The following is a 23,349-nucleotide window of genomic DNA, read 5'->3' as shown; positions in this document are numbered from 1 at the left end:
ACTTTCCTCCGCCATTATCTCTCCCCTTCACAGGACAACTGGGTGGAGTTGTTACCGTGGGCGGAGTTTGCCCATAACCATTCATTTCATTCTTCCACTGGCGAGTCTCCGTTCTTCGTCAACTATGGGTTCCACCCACGAGTTCTGGAATTACCAAGTCTTCCGACGGAAGAGGTTCCAGCTGTAACGTCCACTCTACTACACTTCAGACAAATTTGGAGTAAGATTCATGCTAGTCTTAAAAAGGTTTCTGTCCGATACAAGTTCTTCGCAGATAAGAAACGGCGAGCCGCTCCTCAATACAAGGTTGGTGATAGGGTATGGCTTTCCACACGCAATCTCCGGTTAAAGGTGCCCACTATGAAGTTTGCTCCAAGATTCATCGGTCCTTATCCTGTGCTACAAGTCCTGAATCCTGTGGTCTGTAAGTTGGGTTTACCTTCTCACCTACGTATACCAAATGCCTTCCATGTTTCTCTTCTTCGTCCTCTCGTCCTTAATCGTTTTCATTCGAAGTCCTCTAGCCCCACCTCAGTGGAAACTGAAACCGGAACAGACTTTGAGATCAAAACTATTCTGGACTCTCGTTACCTTCACAAGAATCTGCAATATCTGGTGGAATGGAAAGGGTATGGTCCTGAGGAGAGAAGTTGGATAAAGGCTTCTGAGGTCTCGGCTCCTCGACTAATCCGGATTTTCCATTCTAGACACCCTTCGAAACCAGGAAAGTGTCCAGGGGCCACTCCTAGAGGAGGGGGTACTGTCATGCCGCGGCCGCCGTACTTGCCTCTCCGGGGGCGCTGGGTCTCCGGGCGGCCGTCCTCACTGGCGGTCTCCGGCTCCCGGTGCTCCGTCCGGCGCACGTAGTGTGGACGTCGCGGGTGCGCTCGGCGTTCACTGAGGGTGCGGGTGACGTCATCAAGCTCTTCCCCAATCAGACGCTGGCGGGAAGTTCAAATTCAGACGCCGGGCAGAGCTCCGGCGCCTGAGTATCATCTTTACTGCTATTGAAGTTGTGATCTCCAGAGCTCCCGTATCCCTGTGGCTTCCAACCCTTTCAGACGAACCTCCGTGCCTCCAAGCACCTCCGTGCCTCCAAACACCTCCGTGCCTCCAAGCACTTCAGCGCCTCCAAGCACCTCCGTGCCTCCAAGCACCTCCGTGTCTCCAAGCACCTCCGTGCCTCCAAGCACCTCCGTACCTCCAAATACTTCTGTGCCTCCGAGCACTTCAGCGCCTCCAAGCACCTCCGTGCCTCCAAGCACCTCCGTGTCTCCAAGCACCTCCGTGCCTCCAAGCACCTCCGTGTCTCCAAGCACCTCCGTGCTTCCAAGCACTTCTGTGCCTCCGAGCACTTCAGCGTCTCCAAGCACCTCCGTGCCTCCAAGCACTTCTGCGCCTACAAGCACCTCAGTGCCTCCAAGCACCTCAGTGCCTCCAAGCACCCAGTGTTCACAAGCGTAGTTGGTGCCTCCAGCATCCGGTACTTTTTATTTATTCCTCAGCACCTTTTCAAGTTCTGTCTTTCAGGAGACCTCCAGTATCCACACGTGCCTCCTGTCTGCCGACCAAATCCTGCATGAGGAAAACCTATATTCGGCCATCTCTGCTGCGGTCCAGTTGCGGTTCCTCTTCCCGGTCACCGGAAGAAACCCCGAGTCCACAATACTCCCAAACCAAGTCAGTGATACCAATCTATATTTGTGCCTTCCAAAAACACAATGGATACTATTTGAAAAATACTAATTATAATTCCAATATCTCATGATGATGCAGGGATGTGTTAGCATTGTACCCACCCATATTCGCAAATAAATGAATATAATAATAACTTACTCTGCAGTCCCACACAGTTTCTCCATATGCTTCCATACAGTGAATGGTTGTAAGCCCTCTGATTAGTGGATAACTCCAGCCATCCACCAATCAGCATGCTGACAGCCATTCACTGTCTGGCTGCAAGCTGGGAGGCACGTAGAGAATGCTGCACTCTGATTAGTGAGTAGCTTTAGCTATCAATCAATCAATCAATCAATCAATCAGCATGCTGACAGTTATTCACTGTCAGGCTGCAGGACGTGAGCCAGGTAGAGACGGTTGCCTGGCCACTCTGTGTAATTCACAATCAGTGAAGCCAGACAGCATTCTCTACCTGCCACCCAGGAGCTCCGGAGGAACTGGCCCTAGAGGCAAATGCCCCTGGCCCAATCCACCCCTGCTCAAAGGCTCCTAGAATTGTGGGGACCTGGGGAGCTGCCAAGTGAGCCCATACATTAAGATAACCCTGTGAAGATAACACTCCTTTTGGAAGCCAGACTGAAGAAGTACTCTTTCAAACAAACTGGAATGTATTATTTCCTATGTAATAAAATCCTGTGACTGACAATGATAACGTCTTTGATATCTTCATGAATTGCTATCTAACCTTGACAACAGTGTCTCATACACTTAAGTCTTCCCCACAATACTAGTGAGGCTTTGAAAGAAGTGCCTTCCACTAGGAATAATAAAGTAAGAGCTAAATGAGAGCTAAATGAGAGATATAATGAATATCTTTTTGGTTGCATCAGACTTCCCAACTTGTACACTCACCAACCCTCTAAGTATTAAGCAAAGGCACAGATACCCCTTCCCCTTTACTGTGTGCCTCTTTTTTATCTCCTGTGACCTTCTATCATTCCTTTATTATCAATTACTTGTACAGTTACAGTGTCCCACATGGACATTACTTATATACTCTATACGAAGACTGTGTTTGACTCTCCATGATGACAATATTATCTACTTTGTGTCATATGTATCCTACAACGTAAAAAATGACCAAATCTGTGCTAAGCTAATCATCCTCATCAATGACAGAATACCATACAAACCTTTCCTCTCTTGTACAGTATGGGTCGTCTGACTGGGGAATAAGGTGAGTGGCTGCAGGATGTCATTGTACAGCTGATGAAGCTTTTTGGTATCCAATTTCTCTTCTGCGACTAATGAGGTGAGTTTTTTCTCTGTCCACGGTGACCTCAGATTTCCAGTATCCATTAACCTGCTAGAATACAAGATAATGCAACTCTGTAAAGGAATCTGCAAATAACACACACTAGTAAGAGGACTCTAAAGTAGACTGTATATTATTTTTGTTCAGGAAGTTCTAGTATATAAAGTCTATCTTTCTTTTTCTTATTTTTTTCTACACTTTCTCTTCATTTTACTTAACCATGGGGGTCATTCCGACATGATCGCACGCTGTTGGAAATGCGCACGCGTGGCACGCGACGTTTGCACGCGACGCCGCAAAAGGAGAAAGCAGTCCGGGCGACTGCAAGAAGATTGACAGGAGAAAGCCGTTCCGGGGCGTCAACTGACCGTTTTCTGGGAGTGGTGCGGAGAACGCATGCGTGTCCAGGCGTTTGGAGGGCGGATGTCTGACGTCAATTCCGGGACCTGCATCGATGAATCAATCGCATAGGGTAAGTAACTCTTACCCTGGTCTACTTCTACACAAAACTTTTTTTGCATAGCAGGGCTGCACAAGCGTTCACAGCCTTGCTATGCAAAAAAGCCCTCCCCCATAGGCGGATTCTAGTTGATCGCACGGGCAGCAAAAAGTTGCTACGTGCAATCAACTCTGAATGACCCCCCATGTTGGGTAACAGCCATAACTTCCTTTTTTCTTTTTACCTTTGACAGCACACCTTAGCATGACAGGAAGCATTTCATCTCCATTCCAAGTAAAGTGGTGCGCAATTAAACACTTCATGGTTACACAAGTGTGACCGATTCCAGTTGGTTGTGCCAATTACACAGAATCTTCAGGCCAGCACCAATGGGAATGTACAATTCTAAAAGTCTCTTCTTATCTTCTGGAAAAAGTTCTCCAAGTCACCTAATGGGTGTCTAGATTTTAGAGGGGCTCCAAAAAAATGTATGTACCCATTTAAGGGGCCTATTCAATTAACAATGGGGCTCACCATGGAAGGATAGCCTCAAGCTTAAATAGTTGGAGATATTGAATTTTAAGCCAATTTCCTCCAGTGGTAAACCCAAGGCTAGCTCATGTTAACCCATAGATACTGGGTTAAGTGCCCGGAGCTACGGGTTAATGCGCTCACGGTGGCCGCAGTAAGGCCACCAAGTCCTACTTACCATGAATTTCTGTTTGCACCTCAGGAGGGTGCAAAGCGAGTAGGAGCCCACAGTAAGTTCCGCCTCCGGGCTGCAACTGAATAGCTCCGGGCATGTAATCAGTCTGTGATACTCTCCATGACTAACTGACTAGGGACCCATTTATCATTGATCACGTTTGCAATGCAATCTGGAACCAATATTAGTGCTCAAGATCAGTGGCAGCTCCATATCTGCTGCAGTCCCTCTTACATACTTTCAAGGGACACTTAATATTTATTGGTAATCCCCGAAAACTGGTGTTTTCCAGAAATGTAGCTGCAAATATTGCTTGATAAATGGGCCCCTATGCCCCTAAATGTACATAACAAGAAACCAATCTATACTGGTGCGCATATCAGGTGTAGTATGGTATGCCGGTGGCCGGGCTCCCGGCGACCAGCATACTGGCGCCGGGAGCCCGACCGCCGGCATACCGACAGCGTGGCGAGCGCAAATGAGCCCCTTGCGGGCTCGCTGCGCTCGCCACGCTGCGCTCGCCACGCTGTTTTAGTCTCCCTCCAGGGGGGTCGTGGACCCCCACGAGGGAGAAAAAGTGTCGGTATGTCGGCTGTCGGGACTCCGGCGCTGGTATACTGTGCGCCAGGATCCCGACAGTCGGCATACTGAAGACCACCCCGCATATCAAGTTCTGTTTGGGAAACTTTAGAATACATAATAATCACTCAGACAAAGGCGATTATCAATAAATGTGCCCTATAGACAGTGATAAAAAGGAGCACTGGTAACATCATGTTAGAGTAGACCCAGTTTGTATGAGGGAAACATAACAGAGGAAGTTGGGACTTATGCCAGAAAATAGGGTTTTAATATCTACCGGTAAATCCTTTTCTCTTAGTCCGTAGAGGATGCTGGGAATGCTTCAAGAACCAGGGGGTATAGACGGGATCCGCAGGAGACATGGGCACACTATAAGACTTTGATTGGGTGTGAACTGGCTCCTCCCTCTATGCCCCTCCTCCAGACTCCAGTTATAGGAACTGTTCCCAGGGAGACGGACATTTCGAGGAAAAGGATTTATTTAATTATTTTAAAACTAAGGTGAGATACATACTAGCTCACACCACAAACACGCCGTACAAAATGGCATTTAACAACAACGCATGCAACGGCATGACCAACAACAGTCACAGACTGACTGAACTACACTCAACATGAGCGTAACTACAACCAAACTGCAGATACAGCCCGCACTGGGACGGGCGTCCAGCATCCTCTATGGACTAAGAGAAAAGGATTTACCGGTAGGTATTAAAATCCTATTTTCTCCTTACGTCCTAGAGGATGCTGGGGATGCTTCTAGAACCATGGGGTTTATACCAAAGCTCTAGAATGGGCGGGAGAGTGCGTATGACTCTGCAGCACCGATTGACCAAACAAGAGGTCCTCCTCAGCCAGGGTACCAAACTTGAAAAACTTCGCAAAGGTGTTTGATCCCGACCAAGTAGTGGCTCGGCAAAGTTGTAACGCAGAGACCCCTCTGGCAGCCGCCCAGGATGAGCCCACCTTTCTGGTAGAATGGGCTTTCACCGATCTCGGTAACGGCAATCCTGCCGTAGAATGAGCCTTCTGAATTGTATTACAGATCCAGCGCGCAATAGTCTGCTTAGAAGCAGGAGCCCCAATCTTGTTGGGAGCCCACAGGACAAACAGAGCCTGTTTTCCTAATCTGAGCCGTTCTGGTGACATAGATTTTCAAAGCTCTAACCAGATCGAAAGACTTCGAATCCGCCGAGGTGTCAGTAGCCACTGGCACCACAATAGGCTGGTTTACGTGAAATGATGAAACCACTTTAGGCAGAAATTGCTGACGAGTTCTCAACTCTGCTATATCAGCATGGAAGATTAAATAGGGGCTTTTGTGAGACAAAGCCGCCAACTCAGACACCCACCTTGCGGACGCCAAGGCCAACAACATGACCACTTTCCAAGTAAGCAATTTTAACTCAACCTTACGCAAAGGTTCAAACCAATGAGATTGCAGGAAATACCACATTCAGATCCCACGGTGCCACCGGAGGCACAAACAGAGGTTGGATGTGCAGCACGCCCTTCACGAAGGTCTGGACTTCTGGAAGGGAGGCCAATTCTTTCTGAAAGAAGATTGGTAAGGCCGAAATTTGTACTTTAATGGAGCCTAACTTAAGGCCCGCATCCACACTTGCTTGCAAAAAATGGAGCAAACGCCCCAATTGAAATTCCTCCGTAGGAGCCTTCTTGGATTCACACCAAGACACATATTTTCTCCAAATACGGTGGTAATGCTTTGCCGTTACTTCTTTTCTAGCTTGAAGAAGAGTGGGAATGACTTCACTGGGAATACCCTTCCGGGCTAGGATTTGGCGTTCAACCGCCATGCCGTCAAACGCAGCCACGGTAAGTCTTGATACACGCACAGCCCCTGTTGTAACAGGTCCTCCCGAAGAGGAAGAGGCCAGGGATCTTCTATGAGCAACTCATGAAGATCTGGATACCAGGCCCTTTTTGGCCAATCCGGAACAATGAGTATCGCGTGAACCCTTGTTCTTCTTATAATCTTTATCACCTTTGGAATGAGTGGAAGTGGAGGGAACACACATACCGACGGAAACACCCACGGTGTCACTAGGGCGTCCACCGCTATCGCTTGAGGGTCCCTTGACCTGGAACAATATCTCTGAAGTTTCTTGTTGAGGCGGGACGCCATCATGTCTACTTGAGGAATTCCCCAACGACTTGTCACTTCTGCAAAGACCTCTTGATGAACACCCCACTCTCCTGGATGGAGATCGTGTCTGCTGAGGAAGTCTGCTTCCCAGTTGTCCACTCCTGGAATGAAGACTGCTGACAGAGCGCTAGCATGTCTTTCCGCCCAGCGAAGAATCTTTGTGGCCTCGGCCATCGCCGCTCTGCTCCTTGTTCCGCCCTGGCGGTTTATGTACGCCACTGCTGTTACGTTGTCTGACTGAATCAAGACGGGCAGACCTCGAAGAAGATGTTCTGCTTGCAGAATGCCGTTGTAAATGGCCCTTAATTCCAGAATGTTTATGTGCAGACAAGCTTCCTGGCTTGACCACTTTCCCTGAAAATTTCTCCCCTGTGTGACTGCTCCCCAGCCTCGGAGGCTTGCATCTGTGGTCACCAGGATCCAATCCTGAATCCCGAACCTGCGTCCCTCCAGAAGGTGAGAACTGTGCAGCCACCACAGAAGGGAGATTCTGGTCCTGGAAGATAGAATTATTTTCCGGTGCATGTCCAGGTGAGACCCGGACCACTTGTCCAATAGGTCCCACTGAAACACCTTGGCATGGAACCTGCCATACGGAATGGCTTCATAGGCTGCCACCATCTTCCCCAGCAACCGAGTGCATTGAAGAACTGACACCTTTGCTGGTTTCAGAACCTGTTTTACCATGTTCTATATTTCCGGAGCCTTTTCCACTGGAAGAAAAACTCTCTGCAATTCTGTATCCAGAATCATACCCAGGAACGACAGCCGTGTCGTCGGAACCAACTGTGATTTTGGCAAGTTTAGTGGCCAACCATGTTGTTGCAGAATCGTCAGTGACAGGGCAACATTTTTCCGCAATTGCTCCTTGGATCTCGCCCCTATGAGGAGATCGTCCAAGTACGGGATAATTGTGATTCCCTGCTTGCGCAGGAGAACCATAATTTCCGCCATTACTTTGGTGAAAATCCTCGGAGCCGTGGACAGACCAAACGGCAACGTCTGAAATTGGTAATGACAATCCTGAACAGCTAACCTCAGGTAAGCCTGATGTGGAGGATACATGGGGACGTGTAAGTAGGCATCCTTTATGTCGACCGACACCATAAAATCCCCCTTCTCCAGACTGGAGATCACTGCTCGAAGAGATTCCATCTTGAATTTGAATTTTGTTAGAAAGAAATTGAGGGATTTTAGGTTCAGAATCGGTCTGACTGAGCCATCCGGCTTCGGGACCACGAACAGGGTCGAATAAAAGCCTTCCCCATGTTGTGACGGGGGTACCATGACAATTACTTCATTTTGACACAACTTTAGTATCGCAGCGCATACTACCTCCCTTTCTAGAAGAGAAGCTGGCAAGGCCTTGAAACTCCAATCTGTACCCTTGGGTTACTATTTCTAATATCCAAGGATCCAAGTCCGAGTGCACCTGATTGAAAAGTTTGAGAAGTGCCCCCACCGGTGCGGACTCCCACAGAGGAGCCCCAGCGTCATGTGGTGGATTTGGTAGAAGCCGGAGAGGACTTCTGCTCTTGGGAACTTGCCACAGCCTGTGACCTTTTTCCCCTTCCTCTCGCAGCAAGGAAGGAGGACCCTCGTCCTTTTTTTAATTTATTGGGCCGAAAGGACTGCATCTGATAGTGGGGCGTTTTCTTCTGTTGCGCAGGAACATAGGCCCTCATTCCGAGTTGTTCGCTCGTTGCCGAATTTCGCTATATTGCGATTAGTCGCTTACTGCGCATGCGCAAGGGTCGCAGATCGCATGCGCTTAGTTATTTTACTCAAAAGTTAGATATTTTACTCACGGCACAACAAGGATTTTTCATCGTTCTGGTGATCGGAGTGTGATTGATAGGAAGTGGGTGTTTCTGGGCGGAAACTGGCCGTTTTATGGGTGTGTGCGGAAAAATGCTGCCGTTTCTGGGAAAAACGCGGGAGTGGCTGGAGAAACGGGGGAGTGTCTGAGCGAACGCTGGGTGTGTTTGTGACGTCAAACCAGGAACGAAACTGACTGAACTGATCGCAGTGGCAGAGTAAGTCCCGAGCTACTCAGAAACTGCAAAGAAATTTCTATTCGCAATTATGCGAATCTTTCGTTCGCAATTCTGCTATGCTAAGATTCACTCCCAGTAGGCGGCGGCTTAGCGTGTGCAATGCTGCTAAAAGCAGCTAGCGAGCGAACAACTCGGAATGAGGGCCATAAGGTAAAAATGACGACTTACGCGCGGTAGCCGTAGACACCAGGTCAGTGAGGCCGTCGCCAAACAGGACACTACCGTTAAACGGTAACGACTCCATCGCCTTCTTAGAGTCAGCATCAGCATTCCATTGATGAATCCACAATGTTCTCCTTGCTGAAATACCCATGGCATTGGCCCTTGATCCCAAAAGGCCAATATCCCTTACAGCTTCTTTTAAATATGCAGCAGCGTCCCTGATATGACCCAGAGTCAAAAGCACGCTATCCCTGTCTAGGGTATCCATCTCAGATGACAAGTTATCTGCCCACTTTTCAATAGCGCTACTCACCCATGCCGAAGCAACAGCAGGCCTGAGAAGTGAACCCGTAGTGACATAAATGGATTTTAGTGTATTTTCCTGCTTACGATCCGCAGGATTCTTTAGGGCTGCCGTGTCAGGAGACGGAAGCGCCACCTTTTTGGACAGACGCGATAAAGCTTTGTCTACCGTGGGGGTTGACTCCCACTTTTCCCTGTCCCCAAATGTAAACAGATATGCCAGTGGAATTCTTTTGGGAACCTGTATCTTCTTGTCAGGATTTTCCCAAGCCTTTTCAAAAAGAGCGTTCAGTTCATGAGAGAGAGGAAACGTTACCTCAGTTTTCTTTCCTTTATACATACAGACCCTAGTATCAGGAACAGCAGGGTCCTCTGTTATACCTCTTTTACACTCGCAGGAAAGTTCATTCCCGGGAATGTGTCCCGGTATATTTGCCGGGACACATTCCCGGGAATGACCCTTTCACATTAGCGGGCTGACCCGGCATATTGCCGGGTCAGTGACGTCATCGCTGAGTCTCCCAGAGGCGGTGCTTGGAGATAATCTTCTCCAAGCACCGCCTCCTCCTATGAAGAGAACGGGTGCCGGGTCGCCTTGACCCGGTATACCCGTTTACACTGGCAGCTTCCCGGGACGGTCCCGGGTTCAACCCTGCTCTAGACCTGGGATGAAATCCCGGGATGCTCGTCCCGGGAAATTGTCCCTGTACCCATTTACACTGAGAAAAATCCCGGGATGATGCGCGTTCACGTGAAATATCCCGGGATTTTTCTGCGAGTGTAAAAGGGGTATTATATGCAACACTTCTTTAATTGCCACAATCATGTACTGAATGCTCTTAGCCAGTTTTGGATTTAATCTGGCATCACTATAGTCGACACTGGAATCAGATTCCGTGTCGGTATCTGTATCTGCTATCTGGGTAAATGTACGTTTCTGTGACCCCGTAGGGGTCTGAGTTTGTGACAATGCATCCTCCATGGATTTTCTCCATGTCTGGTTTAAGTAATTAGCACCAAATCTCTTGTCCCCCCCCCCCCCCCCCCCCTCCCCCGTTTTGCACCCTGTTACTTGTACAGAAGTGTGGGAGGCCAGGCTCAGAGTCTCTGCAGCTTCTGTGAAGAGAAAATGGCGCTGGTCAGAGCTATGAGGGCTAAGCCACGCCCCCCTAATGGCGTGCTTCAGTTCCGCTTAAAATACATATTTATACTGGCGGGGGTCGGTAATTAGTGTCTAAGCACTGTTTACCCATCTGCCAGTGCTATTTGAGGGTCCTATGCTGCCCCGGGCGCCCCCCCCTGCACCCTGCAGTGCCGTGTTATGTGTGAGAGCATGGCGCGCTGCGCGGTACCTCAAAAGCCGTCTTCTGCCGTCACTGAAGTCTTCTGATCTTCCTATACTCACCCGACTTCTTTTTTTCTGGCTCTGCGAGGGGGGTGACGGCGCGGCTCCGGGAACAAACAGCTAGGCGCACCAAGTGATCGAACTCTCTGGAGCTAATGGTGTCCAGTAGCCTAAGAAGCAAAGCCCTTGAACTCAGAGAAGTAGGTCTGCTTCTCTCCCCTCAGTCCCACAATGCAGGGAGCCTGTTGCCAGCAGGTCTCCCTGAAAATAATAAAAAATAAGAATTTACTTACCGATAATTCTATTTCTCGTAGTCCGTAGTGGATGCTGGGGACTCCGTCAGGACCATGGGGAATAGCGGCTCCGCAGGAGACAGGGCACAAAATTAAAAAGTTTGACCACTAGGTGGTGTGCACTGGCTCCTCCCCCTATGACCCTCCTCCAAGCCTCAGTTAGGATACTGTGCCCGGACGAGCGTACACAATAAGGAAGGATTTTGAATCCCGGGTAAGACTCATACCAGCCACACCAATCACACTGTACAACTTGTGATCTGAACCCAGTTAACAGCATGATAATAGAGGAGCCTCTGAAAAGATGGCTCACAACAATAACAACCCGATTTTTGTAACAATAACTATGTACAAGTATTGCAGACAATCCGCACTTGGGATGGGCGCCCAGCATCCACTACGGACTACGAGAAATAGAATTATCGGTAAGTAAATTCTTATTTTCTCTGACGTCCTAAGTGGATGCTGGGGACTCCGTCAGGACCATGGGGATTATACCAAAGCTCCCAAACGGGCGGGAGAGTGCGGATGACTCTGCAGCACCGAATGAGAGAACTCCAGGTCCTCCATAGCCAGGGTATCAAATTTGTAGAATTTTACAAACGTGTTCTCCCCTGACCACGTAGCTGCTCGGCAGAGTTGTAATGCCGAGACCCCTCGGGCAGCCGCCCAAGATGAGCCCACCTTCCTTGTGGAGTGGGCATTTACAGATTTTGGCTGTGGCAGGCCTGCCACAGAATGCGCAAGTTGAATTGTGCTACAAATCCAACGAGCAATCGTCTGCTTAGACGCAGGAGCACCCAGCTTGTTGGGTGCATACAGTATAAACAGCGAGTCAGACTTTCTGACTCCAGCCGTCCTTGAAATATATATTTTTAAGGCTCTGACAACGTCCAACAACTTGGAGTCCTCCAAGCCGCTAGAAGCCGCAGGCACCACAATAGGTTGGTTCAGGTGAAACGCTGATACCACCTTAGGGAGAAACTGAGGACGCGTCCGCAGTTCTGCCCTGTCCGAATGGAAAATCAGATATGGGCTTTTGTACGATAAAGCCGCCAATTCTGACACTCTCCTGGCCGAAGCCAGGGCCAGTAGCATGGTCACTTTCCATGTAAGATATTTCAAATCCACCGATTTAAGTGGCTCAAACCAATGGGATTTGAGGAATTCCAAAACTACATTGAGATCCCACGGTGCCACTGGAGGCACAACCGGGGGCTGTATATGTAGTACTCCTTTGACAAAAGTTCGGACTTCAGGAACTGAAGCCAATTCTTTCTGGAAGAAAATCGACAGGGCCGATATTTGTACCTTAATGGACCCCAATTTGAGGCCCATAGACAATCCTGTTTGCAGGAAATGTAGGAATCGACCCAGTTGAAATTCCTCCGTCGGGGCCCTCCTGGCCTCACACCACGCAACATATTTTCTCCAAATGCGGTGATAATGCTGTGCGGTCACTTCCTTCCTGGCTTTAATCAGGGTAGGAATGACTTCTTCCGGAATGCCTTTTTCCTTCAGGATCCGGCGTTCAACCGCCATGCCGTCAAACGCAGCCGCGGTACGTCTTGGAATAGACAAGGACCCTGCTGAAGCAGGTCCCTTCTTAGAGGTAGGGGCCACGGATCTTCCGTGAGCATCTCCTGAAGTTCCGGGTACCAAGTCCTTCTTGGCCAATCCGGAGCCACTAGTATCGTTCTTACTCCCCTTTGCCGTATAATTCTCAGTACCTTGGGTATGAGAGGCAGAGGAGGGAACACATACACTGACCGGAACACCCATGGTGTTACCAGGGCGTCCACAGCTATTGCCTGAGGATCTCTTGACCTGGCGCAATACCTGTCCAGTTTTTTGTTGAGGCGTGACGCCATCATGTCCACCATTGGTTTTTCCCAACGGATCGTAAGCATGTGGAAGACTTCTGGATGAAGTCCCCACTCTCCCGGGTGAAGGTCGTGTCTGCTGAGGAAGTCTGCTTCCCAGTTGTCCACTCCCGGAATGAACACTGCTGACAGTGCTATTACATGATTTTCCGCCCAGCGAAGAATCCTCGCAGCTTCTGCCATTGCCCCCCTGCTTCTTGTGCCGCCCTGTCTGTTTACGTGGGCGACTGCCGTAATGTTGTCCGACTGGATTAACACCGGCTGACCCTGAAGCAGAGGTTTTGCCAGGCTTAGAGCATTGTAGATCGCTCTTAGCTCCAGTATATTTATGTGAAGAGACGTCTCCAGGCTTGACCACACGCCCTGGAAGTTTCTTCCCTGTGTGACTGCTCCCCAGCCTCTCAGACTGGCATCTGTGGTCACCAGGACCCAGTCCTGTATTCCGAATCTGCGGCCCTCTAACAGATGAGCACTCTGCAACCACCACAGAAGAGACACCCTTGTCCTCGGAGACAAGGTTATCCGCTGATGCATCTGCAGATGCGATCCGGACCATTTGTCCAGCAGATCCCACTGACAAATTCGTGCGTGGAATCTGCCGAATGGAATCGCTTCGTAAGAAGCCACCATTTTTCCCAGGACTCTTGTGCAATGATGCACAGACACTTTTCCTGGTTTTAGGAGGTTCCTGACAAGTTCGGATAACTCCCTGGCTTTCTCCTCCGGAAGAAACACCTTTTTCTGAACAGTGTCCAGAATCATCCCTAGGAACAGCAGACGTGTCGTCGGGCTTAGCTGGGATTTTGGAAAATTTAGAATCCACCCGTGCTGTTGCAGCACTACTTGGGTTAGTGCTACACCGGCCTCTAGCTGTTCTCTGGATCTTGCCCTTATCAGGAGATCGTCCAAGTAAGGGATAATTAATACGCCTTTTCTTCGAAGAAGAATCATCATTTCGGCCATTACCTTGGTAAAGACCCGGGGTGCCGTGGACAATCCAAACGGCAGCGTCTGAAACTGATAATGACAGTTTTGTACCACGAACCTGAGGTACCCTTGGTGTGAAGGGCAAATTGGGACATGGAGGTAAGCATCCTTGATGTCCAAGGACACCATAAAGTCCCCTTCTTCCAGATTCGCTATCACTGCTCTGAGTGACTCCATCTTGAACTTGAACCTTTGTATGTACATGTTCAAAGACTTCAGATTTAGAATAGGTCTTACCGAGCCGTCCGGCTTCGGTACCACAAACAGCGTGGAATAATACCCCTTTCCTTGTTGTAGAAGGGGTACCTTGACTATCACCTGCTGAGAATACAGCTTGTGAATGGCTTCCAATACCGTCTCCCTGTCGGAGGGAGACGTTGGTAAAGCAGACTTCAGGAACCGGCGAGGGGGAGACGTCTCGAATTCCAACCTGTAACCCTGAGATACTACCTGCAGGATCCAGGGGTCCACTTGCGAGTGAGCCCACTGCGCGCTGAAATTCTTGAGGCGACCCCCCACCGCACCTGAGTCCGCTTGTAAGGCCCCAGCGTCATGCTGAGGACTTTGCAGAAGCGGGGGAGGGCTTCTGCTCCTGAGTGGGAGCTGCTTGCTGCAGTCTCTTACCCCTTCCTTTGCCTCGGGGCAGATATGAATGCCCTTTTGCCCGCTTGTTCTTATGGGAACGAAAAGGCTGCGGCTGAAAAGACGGTGTCTTTTTCTGCTGGGAGGTGACCTGAGGTAAAAAGGTGGATTTTCCGGCTGTTGCCGTGGCCACCAAGTCCGATAGACCGACCCCAAATAACTCCTCCCCTTTATACGGCAATACTTCCATATGCCGCTTGGAATCCGCATCACCTGACCACTGTCGCGTCCATAAACTTCTTCTGGCAGAGATGGACAGCGCACTTACTCTTGATGCCAGAGTGCAAATATCCCTCTGTGCATCTCGCATATATAGAAATGCATCTTTTAAATGCTCTATAGTCAATAAAATACTGTCCCTATCCAGGGTATCAATATTTTCAGTCAGTGACTCCGACCAAGCCACCCCAGCACTGCACATCCATGCTGATGCGATAGCTGGTCGCAGTATAACACCAGTATGTGTGTATATACTTTTTAGGGTATTTTCCAGCCTCCTATCAGCTGGGTCTTTGAGGGCGGCCGTTTCTGGGGACGGTAACGCCACTTGTTTTGATAAGCGTGTGAGCGCCTTATCTACCGTAGGGGGTGTTTCCCAGCGCGCCCTAACCTCTGGCGGGAAAGGGTATAATGCTAATAACTTCTTTGAAATTAGCAGTTTTTTATCGGGGGTAACCCACGCTTCATCACACACTTCATTCAATTCATCTGATTCAGGAAAAACTACAGGTAGTTTTTTCACACCCCACATAATACCCCTTTTTGTGGTACTTGCAGTATCAGAAATATGTAAAACCTCCTTCATTGCCGTGATCATGTAACGAGTGGCCCTACTGGAAAATACGTTTATTTCTTCACCGTCGACACTGGAGTCAGTGTCCGTGTCGGTGTTCGTATCGACCGACTGAGGTAATGGGCGTTTTAAAGCCCCTGACGGTGTCTGAGACGCCTGGACAGGTACTAATTGGTTTGCCGGCCGTCTCATGTCGTCAACCGACTTTTGCAGCGTGGTGACACTATCACGTAATTCCATAAACAAAGCCATCCATTCCGGTGTCGACTCCCTAGGGGGTGACATCACCATTACAGGCAATTGCTCCGCCTCCACACCAACATCGTCCTCATACATGTCGACACACACGTACCGACACACAGCAGACACACAGGGAATGCTCTGATAGAAGACAGGACCCCACTAGCCCTTTGGGGAGACAGAGGGAGAGTTTGCCAGCACACACCCAAGCGCTATAAATATACAGGGACAACCTTAAATAAGTGTGTTCCCCTTATAGCAGCTTAAATATTATGAATATCGCCAATAAGTGCCCCCCCTCTCTGTTTTTACCCTGTTTCTGTAGTGCAGTGCAGGGGAGAGCCTGGGAGCCTTCCTAGCAGCGGAGCTGTGTAGGAAAATGGCGCTGTGTGCTGAGGAGATAGGCCCCGCCCCCTATTTCGGCGGGCTCTTCTCCCGGTTTTTCTGACAACCTGGCAGGGGTTAAATACATCCATATAGCCCCAGGGGCTATATGTGATGTATTTTTAGCCAGCATAGGTAGCATAGCCAGCATTGCTGCCCAGGGCGCCCCCCCCCAGCGCCCTGCACCCTCAGTGACCGTTGGTGTGAAGTGTGCTGAGAGCAATGGCGCACAGCTGCAGTGCTGTGCGCTACCTTAAGAAGACTGGGAAGTCTTCTGCCGCCGATTTCTGGACCTCTTCTCTCTTCAGCATCTGCAAGGGGGTCGGCGGCGCGGCTCCGGTGACCCATCCAGGCTGTACCTGTGATCGTCCCTCTGGAGCTAGTGTCCAGTAGCCTAAGAAGCCAATCCATCCTGCACGCAGGTGAGTTCACTTCTTCTCCCCTAAGTCCCTCGTTGCAGTGAGCCTGTTGCCAGCAGGACTCACTGAAAATAAAAAACCTAACAAACTTTTTTCTAAGCAGCTCTTTAGGAGAGCCACCTAGATTGCACCCTGCTCGGTCGGGCACAAAAACCTAACTGAGGCTTGGAGGAGGGTCATAGGGGGAGGAGCCAGTGCACACCACCTAGTGGTCAAACTTTTTAATTTTGTGCCCTGTCTCCTGCGGAGCCGCTATTCCCCATGGTCCTGACGGAGTCCCCAGCATCCACTTAGGACGTCAGAGAAACCTAATAAAAGTCTTTTTCTGAGAAACTCTGGAGAGCTCCTCAGTGTGCACCCAGTCTCACTGGGCACAGACGCTAACTGGAGTCTGGAGGAGGGGCATAGAGGGAGGAGCCAGTTCACACCCAATCAAAGTCTATTAGTGTGCCCATGTCTCCTGCGGATCCCGTCTATACCCCCTGGTTTTTGAAGCATCCCCAGCATCCTCTAGGACGTAAGGAGAAATGTCAGTATGTGACCTAGAGCACAGAGAACTATAATTATGAAGAACTTATTTTTTTTAAATAAAACTAGAAGTTCCGAATATGAGTAGTGCAGTACGGATTAAAGTCATAACCACCCGTAGGAGCTAGGGCCCCTGTCACTGGGCAGCAGCAACCCGCCATCTCAGCGCCGCACCAGAGCGATGTGACTATAGTATAGTGTATAAGTGGCAGTAAGTAAGTATACGCGGCGCAGGCTCGGTGTAACGCCCGGCATATGGGTGCATGTAGCCCCCTCAGCTATGTGCGGACACTAGTTGGTACCTACCTGCTGTAATGTGTGCGCAACCCTGTCTGTGTTGCTGGGGCCGGGCTGTGCTCTGTTGCTAAGCGCTGGCTAACAGCGGAGGAGGGGTTCTTGAAAGCTGGAAGAGTCAGGTCTCCGGAACAGAACGGCCCCATGCTGCAGCGACCTTTGCTGCCATGGGATTCTCTATGCGCGTCCCCGTCAGGGTTCGTGTGTGTGACAGACAGCTGCCACACGGGAGCGGTGCAGGGAGACACTGCAGCCTCCTCACCCGCCGCGGGCAGAGGCAGCAGCAACAGGGTGCGACTCTGTAGTGTAGCTCACCCATCTGCTCTCCCTGAGCCTGACCCACCGGGCGCTTTTAATGAATTGAATATTAATCCGTCTTTCCAATCGCCCAGTCTGTCAGTGTAATAATACTCAAATCCAGGGTGACTAGTTCCAGTTGGTGGTCTATGGGGAAATAAAAGCCATTTTCTAGCCTGTGGTCACTTCATGTGTTTTAATATACTTTGTTATCATATGTGATAGGGAATTGCTGCTTTATTGTACTGGCCCTTTAAAAACGCAGGCAGGAAGGAAGTGACTCCCCCGGGCAGAAGCAGAGTGTGTGCTGTGTGTAGCATCCAGCCTCTCTCTCCCATACAGCCAGCGCTGCTGCAGGTCAGGCCGGGTTAGCAGCTGCTGCCATGGGCTACACTGAGGTGAAGGTGCACGGCTACCAGGAGTACTGCAGGGAGCTGGACAAGCACAAGGGGAAGCCGGTATTCGCTTTGTTCTGTGGTAATAAGAACGAACAGGGAGAGAGCTGGTGCCCAGACTGCGTTACAGGTACTGTATAGCAGTGGCGTGCGGTGAGGTTAGTGGCTGGTGAGGCACTACAGCCATAATGCCCGCCGAATCCTGCCGATGACCCCTACCGCCACCGAGCCAATGCCCGCTACTGCCCCTGAGCCGCTGCCCGCTGCCACCGCCAATGGCTTATAAACTTGCCCACAATCAACTGACCCAGCCCTCCACCACTAATTTGCATCTCAGTCCAATGCCCGCTGCCTGCCTGCTCATCATACTTGAGATATATTGTACATTTTTTATAGAAATTTTTTTTTGTGTTTGGGAAGGGAGTGGGAGGAGAACATAAATGCAATTCTGTTGTCCAGGGCTTCCATTAACTTAATGGAGAAGGGACTGAATGGGTTAAAAAATGTAAAAAAAAATTGTGAGAGGTCCCCCCTCCTAAGTATAACCAGCCTTGGGCTCTTTGAGCCAGTCCTGGTTGTTTAAATACTGGGGGAAAAATTGGACAGGGGTTCCCCGTATTTAGACAACCAGCACCGGGGTCTTAGTCCGGTCCTGGTTCCAAAAATACGGGGAACAAAAGACGTAGGGGTCCCCCGTATTTTTAAAACCAGCACCGGGCTCCACTAGCCAGGGACATAATGCCACAGCCGGGGGACACATTAATGTAGGTCCCTGCGGCATTACCCCCCCAACTAGTCACCCCTGGCCGGGGTTCCCTGGAGGAGTGGGGACCCCTTAGATCAGGCATGTCCAAACTGCGGCCCTCTATCTGTTGTGAAACTACATATCCCAGCATGCCCTGATACAGTTTTGCTGTCAGAGAATGCTAAAGCTGTGTCAGGGCATGCTGGGATGTGTAGTTTCTCAACAGCTGGAGGGCCGCAGTTTGGACATGCCTGCCTTAGATGAAGGGGTCCCCCCCTCCAAGCACCCAAGGGCCAGGGGTGAAGCCCGAGGCTCCCCCCTCCTCCCCCCCATCCGTGGGCAGTGGATGGGAGGCTGATAGCCATAAGAGTGTTAAAAAAAAGAATATTGTTTTTTGTTGTGGAACTACAAGGCCCAGCAAGCCTCCCCTGCTTGCTGGTACTTGGAGAACCCCAAGTACCAGCATGCGGTGAAATAACGGGCTCGCTGGTACCTGTAGTTCTACAAAAAAAAAATACCCAAATAAAAACACAACACAACACACACACACACACCGTGAAAGTAAAATTTTATCATTAACACACACACTCACACATACTTACCTACATCCCACGCCGGTCACGTCCACTTGTCCAGTAGAATCCAATAGGGCTGATACCTGTAAAAATGAGAGACAGATTACTTACTTACCTACATCCCACGCTGGTCACGTCCACTTGTCCAGTAGAATCCAATAAGCCCGGTACCTGTAAAAAAATTAACATTAAACTTCAATCCACAGGAGGGGGGGAGAGAGAAGAGAGAGAGAGACCCACTCTCCGACTAACCTGCTGCTGGCTGTGAGTGGGAGGAGGTCGGGGGTGAGCCGCAAACCGCTGCTGACAGCGGGAGGACGGGGCGGATGGAGGAGGACGAAGGTAGAGACGGGGGGAGGACGGAGCTAGCCGGAGCCAATGGAGAAGGACGGGGGGAGAACTGTACACCGCTGCTGTCAGCTGGAGGAGGTCGGGGGAGAGCCGCAAACCGCTGCTGACAGCGGGAGGGTGGAGGTGGATGAAGGGAGACACGGGGGGAGGACGGGGCGAACGGAGCCAACAGAGAGAGAACCGCACACCGCTGCTGTCAGCGGGAGGAGGTCGGGGGAGAGCCGCAAACCGCGCTGACAGCGGGAGGGCGGTAGAGGACGGGGCGGACGGAGGGAGAGATGGGCTGGACGGAGCCAGCCGAGGAGGACGGGGGGAGAGCCGCACACCGCTGCTGTCAGCGGGAGGAGGACGGGGAGAGCCGCACACACTCACCGCTGGGACCCGCCGCGTCTGGGTGATTGGACAAGCGGATCCAGCACTGGATCCACTGTCCAATCACAGGTGCCTCGCTGACATGGGGGTGGTGTCCCTGTCAGCGAGGCACTTTTTTCAGTGCCACTTTTACGCTTTTTTTGAATGGGCTTTTAAAGCCCAGTGCTTGGCCCCGCCCCCCGTTCTGTCCCGTCTGCATTGTGTTTGGGAGGCACTGCTATCAGTGCCTCCCAAACACATATAAGCACAGAAAATTATTAGAATTAAATAAAGAACATACTTATGACACAGAATATGTGTCATAAGTATCTTCTTTATATTATTTTAATAATTAATCACAGGGGAGGCACTGCCTGCCCTGCCTCCCCTGACTGCACGTCCCTGCTGTATAGTAGTGTATACCCTGTAAGTGCCAGCCCTGTTGGTGTGTTGGCACTCCCATAGTTATTATGCTGCCACTAACCCTAAATATGGCATTTCTCAGTTCTGTTGGGGCTGGGGGAGATGGGTGGTCTTCAGTTTGCCGGCGGCCGGGCTCCCGACGATAACAAGACGACAGCAATCATATCTAAAACTCGTCTCCTATTACTCACTCTGGTGTGAGTAAGCTTTGCATGCCATTACTTCCAGTCATTCAGAGTACACAAGTTATAAGGCTGATGCCCCTTCATTCATTTACTTTGTGAGAGGACTAAACAATTCGTAAACTCGGTAAGTATTTTTGGAGAAACATGCTTGATCCTGTGAATCATATTGCATTAGTTGTGTGATATTGCAGAGACAAAGCCTTGCCAGCTTGTTGGCTTGCTTATTATTTATGTGCTGCTATATGATTACTGAAAGTTTCTAGTGCATGTTGATATTCCTTATTTCTCATACGTCCTAGAGCAGGCGTTCCCAACCACGGTCCTCAAGGCACACCAACAGTGCAGGTTTTAGTGATATCCAGGCTGCAGCACAGATGGTTAAATCAAAATAACTGAGCTACTAATTAAGTCACCTGTGCTGAAGGCTGGATATCACTAAAACATGCACTGTTGGTGTGCCTTGAGGACCGTGGTTGGGAATGCCTGTCCTAGAGGATGCTGGGGATGCTTCAAGAACCATGGGGTATAGATGGGATCCGCAGGAGACATGGGCACTTTAAGACTTTAAAAGGGGTGTGGACTGGCTCCTCCCTTTATGCCCCTCCTCCAGACTCCAGTTAGATTCTGTGCCCAGTGAGACTGGATGCACACTGAGAGGCTCTCCAGAGTTTCTCAAAAAAAGACTTATGTTAGTTTTATTATTTTCAGGGAGAACTGCTGGCAACAGGCTCCCTGCATCGTGGGACTGAGGGGAGAGAAGCAGACCTACTTCTGTGAGTTCAAGGGCTTTGCTTCTTAGGCTACTGGACGCCATTAGCTCCTGAGGGTCTGATCGCTAGGTACGCCTAGATGCTTGTTCCCAGAGCCACGCCGTCACCCCCCTTGGAGCCAGAAGTCAGAAGACGGGTGAGTAAAGAAGATCAGAAGACTTCAGTGACGGCTTGGGGTACCGCGCAGCGGTCGCGCTGCGCGCCATGCTCCCACACACAGCTGCACTTCAGGGCGCAGGGGGGAGGCGCCCTGGGCAGCATAAATCCTCTAAAACACACTGACAGAAGAGGCCTACGGTGTCTAGGCACAATAACCGGACCCCTGCCAGTATAAATATTTAAATAAATAGCGGGACTGAAGCGCGCCATTAAGGGGGCGTGGCTTAGCCCTCACAGCTCCACTCAGCACCGTTTTCTCCTCGCAAGCTGCAGAGACGCTGGTCCTGGCCTCCTACTGTACAGTAACAGGGTGCAAAACAGGGGGGGGGGGGGGGTAGAGACATCAATTTGGTGCTGTAATTCATATTATAAAAGCGCTGTCAGGTCTGAGACATTATTTTATTTGTCCAGAACCGGGATGAGCGCTGGGGTGTGAGCTGGCATAAACTCCCTCTGTGTTTCTCTAACAGGCTTGGCTGTGGGTCTGTCCCCTATAGCCCCAGTGTGGTTGTGGGTGTCTGTACGAGTGTGTCGACATGTCTGAGGCTGAGTGCTCTTCCCAGGAGGAAGCTGGTACGGGAACAGAGAAGAATGTGGGAGTGACCGTGTGTTAAGTGTTCTGAATGCTAATGTGGCTCGACTACATAAAAGATTAGATAAATCAGAATCTCATGCCCAGACATGGAGACAGTCCATGGAGGTTGCATTATCACAAGTTCAGACCCCCTCGGGGTCACCGAAACGTACATTTACCCAGATAGCTGATACAGGTACCGACACGGATTTTGATTCCAGAGTCAACTATAGTGATGCCAGATTGAATCCTAAACTGGCTAAGAGCATTCAGTACATGATTGTGGCTATCAAAGAGGTGTTAGATATCACGGAAGACCCTGCTGTTCCTGATACTAGGGTCTGTATGTTTAAAGGAAAGAAACCTCAGGTAACGTTTCGTCAATCTCCTTAACTGAACGCTCTTTTTGAAAAGGCTTGGGAAAACCCTGACAAGAAATTCCAGGTCCCCAAGAGAATTCCGGTGGCATATCCGTTCCCCTCTGGGGACAGGGAAAAGTGGGAGTCAACCCCAACCGTGGACAAAGCTCTGTCGCGACTGTCCAAAAAGGTTGCGCTTCCGTCTCCGGACACTGCAGCCCTGAAGGATCCTGCAGATCGTAAGCAGGAAAATACGCTAAAAGCCATTTATGTCACTACGGGTACGCTGCTCAGGCCTGCCGTTGCATCGGCATGGGTGAGTAGCGCTATAGAAAAGTGGGCAGATAACTTGTCATCTGAATTAGATACCCTGGACAGGGATAGCATTTTTTTGACGCTGGGTCATATAAGGTATGCTGCAGCCTATCTAAAGGAAGCTGCGAGGGATATTGGCCTTTTGGGTTCAAGGGCCAATGCCATGGCAGTCTCGGCTAGAAGGGCATTGTGGATTCATCAATGGAATGCTGATGCCGATTCTAAGAAGTCTATGGAGTATTTACCGTTTAACGGTAGTGTCTTGTTTGGTGAAGGGCCTCACTGACCTGGTATATACGGCTACCGCGGGTAAGTCATCATTTTTGCCTTATGTTCCTGCGCAACAAAAGAAAACGCCCCACTATCAGATGCAGTCCTTTCGGTCCAATAAATACAAGGGACGAGGGTCCTCCTTCCTTGCTATGAGAGGAAGGGGAAAAAGGTCACAGGCCGTGGCAAGTTCCCAAGAGCAGAAGTCCTCCCCGGCTTCTACCAAATCCACCGCATGACGTTGGGGCTCCTCTGCGGGAGTCCACACCAGTGGGGGCACGCCTCCAACTCTTCAAACAGGTCTGGGTTCACTCAGCCCTGGACCCTTGGATATTAGAAATAGTGGCCCAAGGGTACAAAT

General features: G+C 50.2%; 2 protein-coding genes across 2 annotated transcripts in view; one reads left to right on the top strand and one right to left on the bottom strand.

Moving 5' to 3' along the window:
• CCDC87 (coiled-coil domain containing 87) overlaps positions 1-17,540 on the bottom strand; it is a 141,836-nt gene extending 124,296 nt beyond the window's left edge. Inside the window, exons 1-2 of the mRNA XM_063927847.1 lie at positions 17,232-17,540; positions 2,874-3,046 (exon numbers count right to left, since the gene is read on the bottom strand). Coding sequence (XP_063783917.1) covers positions 2,874-3,046; positions 17,232-17,365 — 307 coding nt within the window. The 5' untranslated portion in view covers positions 17,366-17,540. The remainder of the gene's footprint in view (positions 1-2,873; positions 3,047-17,231) is intronic.
• Positions 17,541-17,776: 236 nt separating this feature from the next.
• Positions 17,777-23,349, top strand: part of TXNDC17 (thioredoxin domain containing 17) — a 57,777-nt gene continuing 52,204 nt past the window's right edge. The window contains exon 1 of the mRNA XM_063927848.1: positions 17,777-18,041. Within this exon, the coding sequence (XP_063783918.1) occupies positions 17,900-18,041 (142 nt within the window). The 5' untranslated portion in view covers positions 17,777-17,899. The remainder of the gene's footprint in view (positions 18,042-23,349) is intronic.

Source organism: Pseudophryne corroboree, chromosome 6 (assembly GCF_028390025.1).
Source record: "Pseudophryne corroboree isolate aPseCor3 chromosome 6, aPseCor3.hap2, whole genome shotgun sequence".
Taxonomy (NCBI): Eukaryota; Metazoa; Chordata; class Amphibia; order Anura; family Myobatrachidae; genus Pseudophryne; species Pseudophryne corroboree.
Note: the sequence above shows the minus strand (reverse complement) of the source record. Positions and strands in the feature narration are given on the sequence as shown.